Source organism: Ipomoea triloba, chromosome 13 (assembly GCF_003576645.1).
Source record: "Ipomoea triloba cultivar NCNSP0323 chromosome 13, ASM357664v1".
Classification (NCBI taxonomy): Eukaryota; Viridiplantae; Streptophyta; class Magnoliopsida; order Solanales; family Convolvulaceae; genus Ipomoea; species Ipomoea triloba.
Genome location: NC_044928.1, coordinates 2,443,634 through 2,457,433, shown reverse-complemented (window position 1 = coordinate 2,457,433; position 13,800 = coordinate 2,443,634). Strand labels below are relative to the sequence as shown.

Here is a 13,800-nt window from a genome sequence, read left to right as displayed (position 1 = left end):
CCCCCCCCCCCCCCCCTCCCCTCCTCTTGACCTTTCTTCCACTTTAGATGCTTATGATCCCATTTTATATGTATTCACACAGGTTTATGATATGCGATTTGAGCTGAATGAAATAGAAGCAAGAAGGGAACAATACCCTTCGACTATTTCATTCATTAATTTGTTAAATACTCTCATTGCTGAGGAGAAGGATGTTACTGATAGAGGGCGCAGGTATTGAGTTTTTGGAAATTATGTGTTCTCTGACTTCTCTCTCTTTTCCCACTTTTGTTCTTTCTAACATTTGGTGGCATCCTTGCAGATTCATTGGCATTTTTAGATTCATTTATGACCAGGTGTTTGGGCCATTTCCCCAGAGAGCCTATGCAGATCCTTCTGAGAAATGGCAGCTGGTCATTGCTTGCCTCAATCATTTCCGGATGTTAGTCATCTTTCCATAATATCTCTGTTAGACTTACTTTTATATTTTTGATTTTGACATCAATAATTATATGGGCCTAGTGTAACTTTATTGTAATATCTTCTATGAAGTGCTGAACTCTTGTGTTCAATGTTTTGGATTTGCAGGATGCTCAGCATGTATGACATCAGGGATGAAGATATTGACAGTATTGCTGATGATTCTCGTCTTTCTGATGTGGGACAATCTGCTCCCCTTCAAATGCAGCTCCCAGTTATTGAGCTGATGAAAGTATTTACCTTCTTTCACTTGATTGAAGTTCACTTCAGTAGTAGTAGTATTTGTTCTTGTGCTTCTTATTGTTCTAGTAGCCGTATTGTTTTTGCAGTTGAGTTGTATGTGTTATCGCTATTTTGTTATTTTTGTTTTTTAATTCCCCCTCCCTCCCACCGTCTCCACCCCCCCGACCCGCGTTCTAATTTTAGTTTTGTTATGAACAAATATTTCTTCTTTTGCAGGATTTTATGAGTGGTAAAAGTGTTTTCCGGAATGTTATGAGTATTCTTTCACCTGGAGTTAATTTCCTTATAAATGAAAGAACAAGTCAAAGTCATGGACAACTTCTTGAAAAGGCAGTCCTCCTTTCGCTGGAGATTATAGTTCTCATTTTAGAGAAAGATTTAATTGTTTCTGATTTCTGGCGCCCTGTATACCAGGTATTAAATCAGATATAATTCCTATTTACCTTTTGCCAATGCTTTTCCCCAGTATTTAATCTCTTCCTCTCTATGCAATCTAATTATAAACTCAAAACTGGGCTGAGATATTCTTAATTTTAATTTTCAGTTGATAGTTGGTTTTTCACATGTTTGGCTTAATGCTAGTTTGTTTCCTGGATGATATTTTAGTGTCTACCTGCTCATTCTTTCTTATCCAGCCCTTGGACGTCATTCTTTCTCAAGACCATAATCAAGTTCTGGCATTGTTGGAGTATGTCCGATATGATATGCAGCCTCATATTCAGCTATGCTCTATTAAAATAATGAGTGTCCTAAGGTTTTGACATCCCTTTTACTGTGTTTTGTTTCCTTATTGATGCCACCTATTATGCAAAAATATTTCATTTCTAGATGATGATTTTGTATATGAATGGCAGTTCTCGCATGGTTGGGCTTGTTCAGCTACTCTTGAAATCCAATGCTGCAGGGTGCTTGATTGAGGATTATGCTGCTTGCTTAGAGTTACGCTCTGAAGAATGCCAATTTATTGAGGATAGCAATGAAGATCCCGGTATACTCATACTGCAAGTAAGTCTTTTCTACTATTTCCTTTTCCTCTTGGATCTAGTTAGGAATGTCTGGAATTAAGTTTATTTTTCTTATTTACCAATCTCTGTTAATCCATAAAAAGCATTTGTATATGTAAATATGAACTTTCACCACTACATCAGCCACTGTTCATCTAATTTTATCATTTTATGGCTGTAATACATTGGTTTTCCATTGAGATGGAACCATCAAAAAAATTATAAAGTTTTCATCTCTGCTGTCAATCTTGAATATCAAAACTTTACTGGCTACTGAGTAACTGAGGCACATTAAACAGATAATGCTATAAGAGAACCAGGTGAAAAGTTGAACAAAATTGAGTTATAGAGAATATTTGGAATTTGGCTACTAGATGAGCATTTGTGTCTTGTAATATTTGGTCAATGTGTACTATGGTTTATAATACTGCTAATCAAATTCGGTCCAATATTTATGAAATGCACTGATGCATCCAGCGAGTGGCAATGTCTTAAGTCTAGAGTCAAAAGAAGATAGATTTTTACTAAGAGCTTTTAGGTTGGGATTTTAGTGCTCCAATAGCTGTTTTATGACTTTAATTTCTTAATGCTTATTCAGGGTACCTTCCATATGTTAGAAGATTGTTTTGGGAAGTTAGGGTTCTATTTTTCTGTTTTTTTTGGTGTAAGTTTGTGCTTATTTCGTTGTGCTTTTTCCCTTCATGCTCATTGCAATAGTCAGGTTTGCTAGGATTGTTCTGACTACATACTACATAGTTTCAATGTTCTATGTTTTACCTATGTAGATGCAGTTCATTGTTGGAATTTTATAAAAACTGACGTGAAATGAAACAGTATTACCAGAAATGATGTGGAAATTTGAATGGAAATCACTTGTGCCTTTTTTTTTTTCCATAATACTTGATTGGATATCAAGTGAAGTTGGTTATGAGTTGCGATAATCTATTTTCAGGAGAAACGTGTTCTATTATTGTTTTTCTGTTTGCCCTCCCAATTTGAGCTAGTTGATTTTTGGCAAGTTCTTTTCATTATTGATAGTTAAAAGCCCTGAATGATCTAATCCCTCCAATTGCAGCTTCTTATTGATAATATCAGCAGGCCTGCCCCTAATATCACACACTTGTTGCTCAAGTTTGATCTTGATAGCCCTATTGAGAGGACCATGCTTCAGCCAAAATTTCATTACAGGTTCCAATCTTGCCCTCACTCCTATTTCTCATGTATCTTATGCTAAGATAATGAGTTGAGCATTTTATTTGTTCTGTAGTTGCTTGAAGGTCATTCTCGATCAACTGGAAAAGCTTTTCAAACCAGATGCCAATGCTTTGCTACACGAATTTGGTTTTCAGGTTAGATATCTTCTGATAATTGATTCAGGTTTTTAACCCAAATTTCTGCAAAGGCTAAGTGCTGAACGACTAAAATTTAGTCTCGTGTTGCATACTGGTTGTGGATTGTTATCTCTTTGACTATTTCTCTAACTTTGTGAGCACATCAACAATTTCTTTTATGCAGCTTCTCTATGAGTTGTGCATAGATCCGTTAACTTGTGGTCCTATTATGGATTTGTTAAGCACTAAAAGATATCAGTTCTTCATAAAGGTAAATGCTGCATAATTCAATGAATTTTAGTTTTATTTTCTACCGTACTTTTGAATACAAGTCCTACTTAATTGTATTTATTTAAAAAAATGTCTGATATATTATTGTAACAGCATGTGGATACAATTGGTGTTGCTCCACTTCCAAAAAGAAATAATAGCCAGGCACTTCGCATCAGTTCCCTTCATCAGGTCTGTCTGTGGCGTAACTTCTGCTTTATTCCTAGCTCATTCTACATAAGTGCACTTTATAGTGTTGTGTAATCCTGTAGTCTGACATGTTGAGTGTGTTATATTTTACATGAACTATATCAATTGCACTTCAAGTGATCAACTCTCATTTTCTTGAAATTTGCTGTTCTTTTCAATTTTCATTAAGATTGCTACTTCAAGATATAATCATTTGGTTCCATCTGTTCTGATTTATTTGCAATGCGAATGAGCAAGTGTGTTTGGTCATCACATGTACTGGTTAGGTGGCATGAGTGCATGACTTTAAGTATTCAGTATAATCAATTGGAAGTTTATGAGTGTTCTGTTGCCATAGTTATCATAGGCGACGCCTTGGCGTCCTGTCGGTGGAGACAGGACGCCTGGAGGCTTCGCCTCGCCTGAAAATGGTGAGGCGAGCTCCGGCGTCGCCAAGGCGTCCCAGGCGATGCCTTGGACGACGGACCCAGCGTCCAAACCCTAATACCCGACCCATTTTTAAGAATAGAGAAGAGAGAGAAACATTTCAGAACTACGTCCAGCTCCGTTGACTTCCCTCGAACTCACAGAGAAGAAGAAACCCATCGCCCTCCCACTGCCGTCGCCTTCCCACCGCTGTCGCACAGCTGTAACTTGTGAATCTTCGTTGGTCTTCTTGCTTCTCCATTTTCTTTTGTGCTGAGAGTTTTTCTTTCTTTCTTTTTGGTTTATATTAGCAGAGGGGGCTGGTCAGTGGGGACAGTGGGTAGAGGGACAGTGGGCAGAGCCTGCCACTTGTATATTATTATATATATATATATATTAGGCAGTGGACAGAGGAGGTGCTCACTGCCTGCCACTTGTATTTTATATATATATATTGTTTTTTAACTTGTTGCCTAGGCGACAAGGCGGTCCGGGGTGCCGCGACTTAACAGGGCGCCATGATAACTATGTCTGTTGCAATTCACTAAAAAAGGATAGACCCCTATGCTATCTTTAGTTTCTTCTTTCAATGCTTTCTAAACTAATGTCTTTGGGGCTCACTTACTTTTACTTGTGCAGAGAGCATGGCTTTTGAAGCTGTTAGCTGTAGAATTACATGCTGCAGATATGTCTAGTTCTACACATCGAGAAGCTTGTCAAAGTATTATATCTGAACTATTTGGACTGGGCAATTCTGATGATTCCATTGCTCCAGGCAGTCCTAAGATTGCTGGAGCAAAAATGATTAGTAAGAACAAGGTAATGGTTGTTACATTGTCTACACACTGCTTTTGGCTAGGGTTAGTAATGGTAATTATAATTCAAAAAGAAGTTAATTCAAGCTCACTAAGTGATGGGTGTATAAGAATCAATCCGCTATAATTTTCTGAGAAGCCTACTTGATGATTACTGGTAAATATTCTTATAAGGTTTGGTGTACATTAACTACTCTCAAATAATCTTTGTGGTTAAATCTACTTATCTACATGCAGAAACTTCTTCATCTCAGTCGTAAATTTTATCCATTTTCACTCTCCCTTTTAATTTCTAATAAAGTGCTCACAGAAAATTATCTTATTGTTACTCAGTCATAAATTTAATCCATTTTCACTCCTTTCCTTTTTTAATAAAGTGCTCACAGAAAATTATCTTATTGTTAAAAAAAGATTTTGCATTATTTGTGTTTATGTGCCCTATGTTACTGCTGTTACTACTATGCCCCTTATCTCATGAATCTGTTTTAGTGCTTACCAATGCATGTGCTATGACATCCTTTCTTGCCAATACATCCTTTTCAGTATACACTTTGTATTGTGGAAGAGCTAGTTGTCACTTCATCTTCCTTTTCTTGGTATTCAAACGCAGGTGCTAGAATTGCTTGATATTGTTCAATTTAAGACTCCCGATACTTCATCGAAGTCTTCCCAGATTGTTTCTAGTGTTAAGTATGGGTTTCTGGTAAGCTACTATCTTTAAAAATTAAACTTTATTTTTTAGTGTTTCTTTTGTTGTCTATTTCTAATTTCTTATTTGATGCAATTTGTTTCATAGGCAGAGGATATACTTAGCAACCCTGCTACTACTGAGAAAGGTGGTTTGTATTATTACTCAGAGCGTGGAGACCGTTTGATTGACATGACTGCATTTCGCGACAAACTTTGGCAGGTGCTTTGTCTGCTAATTGCTCTCTGCTTATGATTTTTCCTCAATTTAGTCCATAAACTTATATTTTAATAGTTGTTTATTCACTGCAAGCTGTACGTGTAAGTACACTGTATTGACTAGTTCCCTTTCTAGAAATATAATTTGTATAATCCCCAGCTAAGCTCCTTTGGCACTGATGCTGAGCTTAATGAAATTCGTGAAACGGTACAACAATTGTTGAGATGGGGATGGAAATACAACAAAAATCTTGAAGAACAAGCAGCTCAGCTTCATGTGCTAACTGGCTGGTCTCATGTTGTTGAGGTTTACTTTCTCTTTATCTATTTCCTGATTTTTGTTCATTGCCTAGATCTGTGATTTTTTCTTGTTTCTTTGCCACTACATTCTATGTTTATGGAATATATGTTTGTCTGTAGATTTGTGCATCTAGAAGATTATCCTCTCTTCAAAGTCGAACTGAAATATTGTTTCAGTGAGTTGCATTTTCATCTTCATTTTATTTCTTCCTTTGTTCTTAATAATATCATTTCTAAACTTTGATTTTAATCCCTAGGTTACTAGATGCCTCGCTCAATGCTTCTGGTTCTCCTGACTGTTCACTGAAGATGGCACAGATTTTGACCCAGGTTTTATCCTCCTGTTTCTGTTAACTCAATTGCAGTGGTTGCTGCCAAAGAGTAAATTAACTTTGTCTCTGTCAACTTATATGATTTTTGAAAATTTATAAGGTTGGTCTAACATGCATGGCGAAGCTTCGTGATGTGCGATTTTTATGCCCTGGTGGCTTACAATCTGAGACTGTCACTTACCTTGATATAATAATGACAAAGCAGTTATCTAATGGTTCATGCCACTCTATTTTGTTCAAACTTATAATGGCAATTCTCAGACAAGAATCATCCGAAGCTTTGAGGAGGCGGTACTGATTTTATTATGCTGAAATTGCATTCACTTTTCTATTTTCTTGAAATAATTCCTGATTTTTGTTCCATTTCCCTTATTTCAGTCAATACACATTGCTTCTTAGCTATTTCCAGTACTGTCAGCATATGCTTGATCCTAGTATACCTAACTCAGTGATGCAGTTCTTTCCAATGGATGAGCAGGATAATGAAGATTCTGATCTTGAAAAGGTTATACGAATATTAGTGCAGAAACGATTCCTATTGTCCTTCATCTGTCTTCTTTTTGAAACTGGCACATAGATGATACTGGAATTTATACTTTTTATTCCCATAACCAGATTGTCAAAGATCAGGCTGAATTATCACATGCAAACTTTTCTATTTTGAGGAAGGATGCTCAAGCAATTCTTGATTTGGTGGGTATTTTTTATTTTAGTCTATTGTTTTTTTATGCCATTCATGGTGGTATAGTGAATAATTCTGCCAGTTAAAATTACCTAGGAGCCATATATTTAGCTTGGATGTTTCATAAAGAAGCCATATTTATAAATTGAGTGTTAATTTCATCGTTTGATAATGTCCTTCCTTGCTATATCTTTAACATGTTCTCATAAAGTTGACTTTTCTAAAATCAAATTTCAAAAGGGTTGACTGGTTCCAGATCAAATGTTGTGGAGGGTGCTGAACACTTTGTGTGGATTTGGAACTAAAGTTGCTTGTTTAAAAAATGTCTTTTTATTCCTTCTCTTTAATTTTGTTTGTATGAGATTTCCAAAATTTTAAAATGGTATAATTGTAGTTGGTTGTGACTTTTCACATTGCCATCTTGAATATTATCACTAGGAAAATGCAGAACTTGCAAAATGTGCTAACTGAACTGTTTTTTTACACAATAAAGTACTACTTTCTTCATAGTTTGTACTTTTTAAGGATTTTTTTTTAATTCAAAACACAGGTCATAAAAGATGCAACTCATGGAAGTGAATCTGGAAAAACAGTCTCTCTTTATGTTTTGGATGCACTTATTTCTATTGATCACGAGAAGTTTTTCTTGAACCAACTTCAAAGCCGAGGCTTCCTCAGGTCTTGCCTTATAAGCATCAATAACTTTTCATATCAGGTATGACTCCTTTCAGTATCTGAATGTTAGTGTTATTAAAGCTTTTACCAGTAACTCTTTTGTCTCAAGTATCTAGATTTTCCCATTTGTAATTAAAGATCTCTCATATTATCAACTATAGGAGTTGGAAACTGAATTGGGGGATTTGGGGGGCGGGGGGGTAGGGGGTTAGAGGGTTGTAGAGAGGTATGGAATATATTGAGTTTTGAAATCTAAGTGATCTAAGTGAAATGGTAAATGAAACCAAGTTATGTTGTGGTTTAACAAGTAGCATCTTCTATTTTTGAATGTTTAAGTAAGCTTTTATCTTGCCTTTCGGAACCTGGGAACTGAAAGACATCTAAAATTTATATATTCTCTTTATTGGCGGAGGGGTTATTGAACACAAATTCATATATTGAGTATCAATATCTGAGTGAACTGGTAGACAAAACCAATGAATGCTGTGTTTTAATAAATAGCATTATGTCTTTCGCTTTTGAATTTTTATTTTGTTCTACTATCCTCTCTATCATAACCTTGAGAATTTCCATCATCCCTTTTCTGCTTCAGTTGTATTTGTGTGCTACATTCAATTCAATTTGAAGACCTGATGCCAATTTGCTTATGTAAACCTGATATACTAAGTTCTGTTTCCTCTTACAGGATGGATTTCCTTTGGAGTCAATGCAGCGTGTCTGCACTCTTGAAGCAGAACTTGCTCTGTTGTTGAGAATAAGCTATAAATACAGGAAATCGGGGGCACAGGTTCTATTTTCAATGGATGCATTGGAGCATATTTCTTCATGCAAAGCGCTAAAAATGCAAATTAAGGTTATTCAGAAATTCTCCATATTGGATATGGTAACATTTTCCTTTATCAATTGAAGTTAACATACAGAATACAACTTTTTATCAGGGAAGCCACCACCGGTTTGAGACTAAATTTGGAAGAGAATTGTCTGTTGATGTTGACAAACAACGCATGGTTATTGCTCCAATACTTAGATTGGTGTTCTCTTTGACTTCATTAGTTGACACATCTGAATTCTTTCAGGTCAGCATCTTTCTTGACTGAATTGTATCTTCGCTTTCTAGAGGTTATTTTGACCATTGCATGCTATAGTTTTAGATGATAGATTTGAAAATTTTTGTAATTGCTCTTTCCTTTTGCTCTAATTGAAACTTCTCTGTTTTCCTCAGAGTAGTGTATTATTTTGTGTACTTTTTGGTGGCAACAACAGCTCTTTACTGCTGTTTCCTTTCTACTTTATTTTTTTTTCCTTGAGCTATCAATTATAGTAATTCCTTTGTTGTATTTGTATTTTGTTCGTGGTGATAATTCGTAATTCTGAGTTACATATGGGCATGTAACAGGTTTCAAATAAAGTTGTCCGAGGAGTTCTAGAATTTATTAGAGGGCATGCATTACTCTTTGACCAGATTCTTCGTGAGGATCTTTCTGGTGCTGATGAGTTGACAATGGAACAAGTAAATTTAGTGGTCAGCATACTTACAAAGGTTAGTGTCAAAGTTGAGAGCTAATATAGTAATATGGATTTCAAAGGGTCTTGCTTGGCAAGTACTTTATTTAGGGACTAGGGTATACTTGCATATCCTTGTAATCCCTTGTATAGATGTTCTAATATTGCCATTGACGGTTTTGTCTCTGTTTCTTTCTTTTTCTTTTCTATCTATATGATGGTGACGTTGGATGATACATACATTTTTCTCTGCAGATATGGCCATATGAAGCAAGTGATGATTATGGCTTTGTCCAAGGGCTGTTCACTATGATGCGTGTTATTTTCTCACTTGATCTAGATTCATTTATTTCAAACAAATCAATGTGCTATATAGAGGTAATTGTACTTTTCATCAGGTCATTGTTTCTTGGCTAGAGGCAATGGGTTCATATATTTGTAAAAACATGTGAGATGTAGCTATCAACTGTAGGGGAATTAACCATTTTGTTTTCTATTCCCTCTATGAATTGTTCAGAATCGTAGGAAGGCTGAAGTAAACACATCTTGTCTCTGCTTTAGTCTGAGCTCTTATCTATATTTTCTGGTCACAAAGAAGTCTCTACGGCTCCAGGTATGATTAGAATGGTTTTGCTCTAGGTTTCTGTTTTGTTTTTTTTTTTTTGTTTTTTTTGATATGCAATAATCTAGATTATTTTGGATTTGTCTTGTAATTATTTCTGATTAATGAAACTCAAACAAAATTTTGTATCCTTATCCTTTGAATTTGCATCAGGTCTCTGATGGTCCAATGGACTATCGTGCTTCTGCTGGACAACAACAGCCAACTTTGGCTTTGCTTGGATTTCTTCTGAACTCTCTCACTACTGCTCTGGAAAAGGCTGCTGAGGAGAGATATCTTCTGTTTAACAAGGTTGCGCATTCAATCTTGGCATTATTAAAATGACTATTATATTCAATTTGCATTTAGGTGTTAAATGCTCTATTATTCTGCAGATTCAAGATATCAATGAATTATCAAGACAAGAAGTTGATGAAATTATCAATATGTGCGCTCGCCAAGGTTCTGTTTCGTCATCAGAAAATATACAAAAAAGGTTTGTGGTTTCCTTTGCATTATTTTTTGAAAGACTCAGGGATAGTGATGAATCTTATCATCTTGCATGTACCACTAAATTCTGTTCAGCTATTCACTAATTAGACTTGAATCACAAACAGATTTGTTCTGATTTATTTTCAAACCTATCTAGTATATAACCCCCACAGGAGCTACTACTGCCATCATCAACCATTAAAAGAGTTTGTAATTGCAGGAGATATATTGCAATGATGGAGATGTGTCGAATTGTTGGAGACAGAAATAAGCTTATTACCATATTGCTTCTGGTTTCTGAAAATGTCATGAACATTATCCTGTTCCATTTTCAAGACAGGTATGATTTTGTAATCCAATTATTATTATTATTTTTTAAAATCTAATATTCATTTAATTTTATTACCGACTTATGTCATTATTTATTGTGTATTTCAGTTCTTATGAATGTAATTCTAGTGAGTCTGTAAAAAGGCTCACATATGGTTCGAAGCCTGATACTAATGAGGGGTTCAGCTTGTTTTGTGGGAAATTAATTTCCACCCTCGAAAGGCTTGGATTGCTAAGCGAGGTACGTCTGCTTGCTAAAAACAACACCCACCCATAAGACTGTTTTCTTTTGTGTTAAATTTTACAACATCAATGCCATATTCCCTGAAAACCCTATTATTACACAATCTATTCTCATGCCAGGCTCACTCAAACTTGTTTTTGTTTCATTTAGTGAATCCATATAAAGCTAACATGATACTTTTGGGTTGTCTTGTTTCATCACAGGACAAAATCGGACACGACCTAAAAGTATTCCACAGACTGGCAAGTTCTCTCAAGGAAACGGCGATTCAAAAGTTAGCTTTGTGATTTGAAAGTCAAGACAACTCACAACCTACAAGTCTGTTTGTCTCCCTTTTTTGTTTTGTAATCACTTACCATCCTTAACTAGGCCAATTTCTTTCTTCCGTCAATCGTCTTAGGTAAATATTTCATGTGTATTATACTTCGACTGCAATCGAATCCAGTACTATGTAAAAACAAAAGGGGCAAACTCCAATTCAGTGTAGGTTTTTCCAAATTGTATTCTATAAGAATCACAGCATGACATAGCTTTCCAGCAATCAAGATTTATACCAATATATCTGCCTTGTAATTGTAATCACTGATTGATTGTTCATAACATAACAATTGGTTGGCTATTGACAACAATGCTAGTAGATATGAAGCTCAAGACTAGATCAAGCAAGGACCAGGTACGACTATAAATTCCTGCCCATACGCATTGTTACAGTTAGCAGTAGCAAGATTCCCAGGTTGTGCCAGGGCTAATTGAACAAACTGCAGGTGTATGTCTCTGCAGGGTACAGCTTTGCTGCAATTCAGGTTTACTGTCACATCTGTGCCTGATGTTCCATATATGTTCCGAAACGTAACTTCACTGATCTGGACTCCACTTCCCTATGATCAAAGGTTATGTTCAACATAAGAAAATTATCTTTATAATGTCGTCGTGTAGAATTTTATCGAGAAAATGAGGATTATGTTACCGTTTCCTGGCAGGCTCCTGGGTCCTCACAGTAGTATTGATCAATGATTATGGGGTTGTTGACTGTGTGAAGTACAAGATTCTCAAATATGACATTTCTGACATACCCTTTCCCAGCCTATGAGATTTTGGAAGAAAAGATTTGGTCAGTTTGAATGAAAAACATTAGGAATAAAAACCTGCATTTTTTAGTGTTTTAATTATGCAGTTTTAGTCCTTATAAAAGAAATATAATGGTAACCAGCTTGGTTGGTATGAGTGGCCGTACACTCTTGTTCCTTAAGAGAGGTTGGAAGTTCGAACTCTCTCTTGTATAGAAAAATCAATCTGACTAGTATTTTGCTCCTTAATTGGGTCGGACCAGTACTAACAAAAATTAATCTGAGTATGATATCAACTTAAAGGTGTTTCTTACATTTAGGGCCTGCTTAGGCTATCGTAAGAATAAGAAATATAATGGTAATATATTTAGTACCTGCCATGTCTTGATCCGTGCTCCATTGGTTGTCCCATATAAGAAAGCATTGCTGACATGAACGTTCTCCACTTGTACCACATTACCAGATTTCCCCAAGCTTCCAATACTAGTATCAACAATGCCAAATCTTTCATTACTATCCCACTTTAAGTTTATTCAAATGAGTTGATAAAAAAAATTACTTTCAAATAAACATCATCAATTATAAAAATTGAGAATTAACCTAATGCCGTGTCCGGGACCACAAGTAAGAAAGTCAATCTCAACATCTGACGTGTAGTCTCCAATAGAAACACAATCGTCCCCTATTCAATGTGAATGCGCAATCTCATTATTAATTTACCGAGCACATTATTTAATTTGATATATTTGATATATTAGAAATTTAGAATAGAGACAATGGAGATAGTACCGGTACTTATTTTGGAATTGGTGATGGATAATTGGTGGGAAGACTGAATATGAATGCCATCAGTGTTGGGACTGTCTCCTGGAGATTGTATGGCTACACTGTCAACCCTAAAATCATTGCAGCCATAGATGAGTACATGAGATTGGGGACTGTTGCTGAAAATAATGTTGCTGAGAGACCCTTGATTGCAAGAAATCAGCTTTAATGCCTGTTTAACCAAAAAACAAAAATAATCAGATTAATTATCACATTTTCAAGATTATTTCAAATAATTTATTAATTTGTGTGGGATCAAGAAGTACTTTTTTTCAAAAAAAAAAAAGTACTTACAGTTGGGGCCCAGCTTTTGCACCCTTCCTGAAAATATTAGTATTAGTAATAAATTCCAAATTTTGATATAATTATCATAATCTTGACCTACCGTGATTACATGTTGAACTATAATTTAGTCAAATTAATCCACAATAAATTAAAATTGCATATTTAATGAATCGAGAGATGGAGAATTAAAGTGACTTAAAATATAACTAGGCAAATAGTAATTCATACCAAACCCGGATGATCTCGACAAGATTGATCCCACCAGACTTTTCCTTGTCCATCAATTGTTCCCGAGCCATAGATGTTGAGTCCGGTAACGTCTTGGAATGCAAGCCACTGGCTTGGATCCCCCTCTCCCCATATGCTTGGTGAGGTGGGAGCCAAAATTGTTCCCATTATCTATGAGAAATCAAGATTTTTTTTTTTTAAAATCGTGATTGTACTTTATATCTGGTCGCATTGTACTTCTTTTAAATTATTTCTAATAAAGTATGATGTGCAACTCCATCAAGAATATAATGTTAAATGATAAAAAAATTTATACAATATAAAATTTCTTTTATTTCCCTTACCGCAAAATTAATTTTCTCAGAATTGCAAGGGCCACTAAAAGTGATTGGATGGACCAAGAACTTGAGGTTTTGAGGGATGGTGAGTAGGGTAGATCCTGCATTTGAAGAGCATGCATCTTTCCATGCATTCAAAAATGCCTGTCAAGAATCAAAATGTAATAATTATTATTTTTCAATAATATTAGGGTTCAAAAATGAAGAAGAAAGTAATTAAATTTAATCCCAAAAATTACAGGAAAAAAAAAAACC

General features: G+C 35.5%; 1 protein-coding gene across 2 annotated transcripts in view; it reads left to right on the top strand.

Annotated features, from left to right (window-relative positions):
* Window positions 1-11,378, top strand: part of LOC116001903 (nuclear pore complex protein NUP205) — an 18,892-nt gene extending 7,514 nt beyond the window's left edge. The window contains exons 16-45 of one of the 2 annotated variants that reach the window (XM_031241854.1): window positions 83-213; window positions 302-421; window positions 568-691; window positions 919-1,116; window positions 1,338-1,456; window positions 1,557-1,707; window positions 2,782-2,894; window positions 2,974-3,055; window positions 3,222-3,308; window positions 3,422-3,499; window positions 4,562-4,741; window positions 5,348-5,440; window positions 5,534-5,647; window positions 5,804-5,950; window positions 6,064-6,119; window positions 6,201-6,273; window positions 6,376-6,566; window positions 6,654-6,780; window positions 6,891-6,968; window positions 7,508-7,672; window positions 8,318-8,485; window positions 8,571-8,708; window positions 9,029-9,172; window positions 9,391-9,513; window positions 9,653-9,748; window positions 9,911-10,048; window positions 10,132-10,232; window positions 10,449-10,568; window positions 10,667-10,799; window positions 11,006-11,378. In XM_031241854.1, coding sequence (XP_031097714.1) covers window positions 83-213; window positions 302-421; window positions 568-691; window positions 919-1,116; window positions 1,338-1,456; window positions 1,557-1,707; window positions 2,782-2,894; window positions 2,974-3,055; window positions 3,222-3,308; window positions 3,422-3,499; window positions 4,562-4,741; window positions 5,348-5,440; window positions 5,534-5,647; window positions 5,804-5,950; window positions 6,064-6,119; window positions 6,201-6,273; window positions 6,376-6,566; window positions 6,654-6,780; window positions 6,891-6,968; window positions 7,508-7,672; window positions 8,318-8,485; window positions 8,571-8,708; window positions 9,029-9,172; window positions 9,391-9,513; window positions 9,653-9,748; window positions 9,911-10,048; window positions 10,132-10,232; window positions 10,449-10,568; window positions 10,667-10,799; window positions 11,006-11,089 — 3,672 coding nt within the window. In that variant the 3' untranslated portion in view covers window positions 11,090-11,378. Of the gene's footprint in view, window positions 1-82; window positions 214-301; window positions 422-567; window positions 692-918; window positions 1,117-1,337; window positions 1,457-1,556; window positions 1,708-2,781; window positions 2,895-2,973; window positions 3,056-3,221; window positions 3,309-3,421; window positions 3,500-4,561; window positions 4,742-5,347; window positions 5,441-5,533; window positions 5,648-5,779; window positions 5,951-6,063; window positions 6,120-6,200; window positions 6,274-6,375; window positions 6,567-6,653; window positions 6,781-6,890; window positions 6,969-7,507; window positions 7,673-8,317; window positions 8,486-8,570; window positions 8,709-9,028; window positions 9,173-9,390; window positions 9,514-9,652; window positions 9,749-9,910; window positions 10,049-10,131; window positions 10,233-10,448; window positions 10,569-10,666; window positions 10,800-11,005 lie in introns of both variants that reach the window. The other variant, XM_031241853.1, reaches the window with a different exon arrangement.
* The last annotated feature ends 2,422 nt before the right edge of the window (window positions 11,379-13,800 follow it).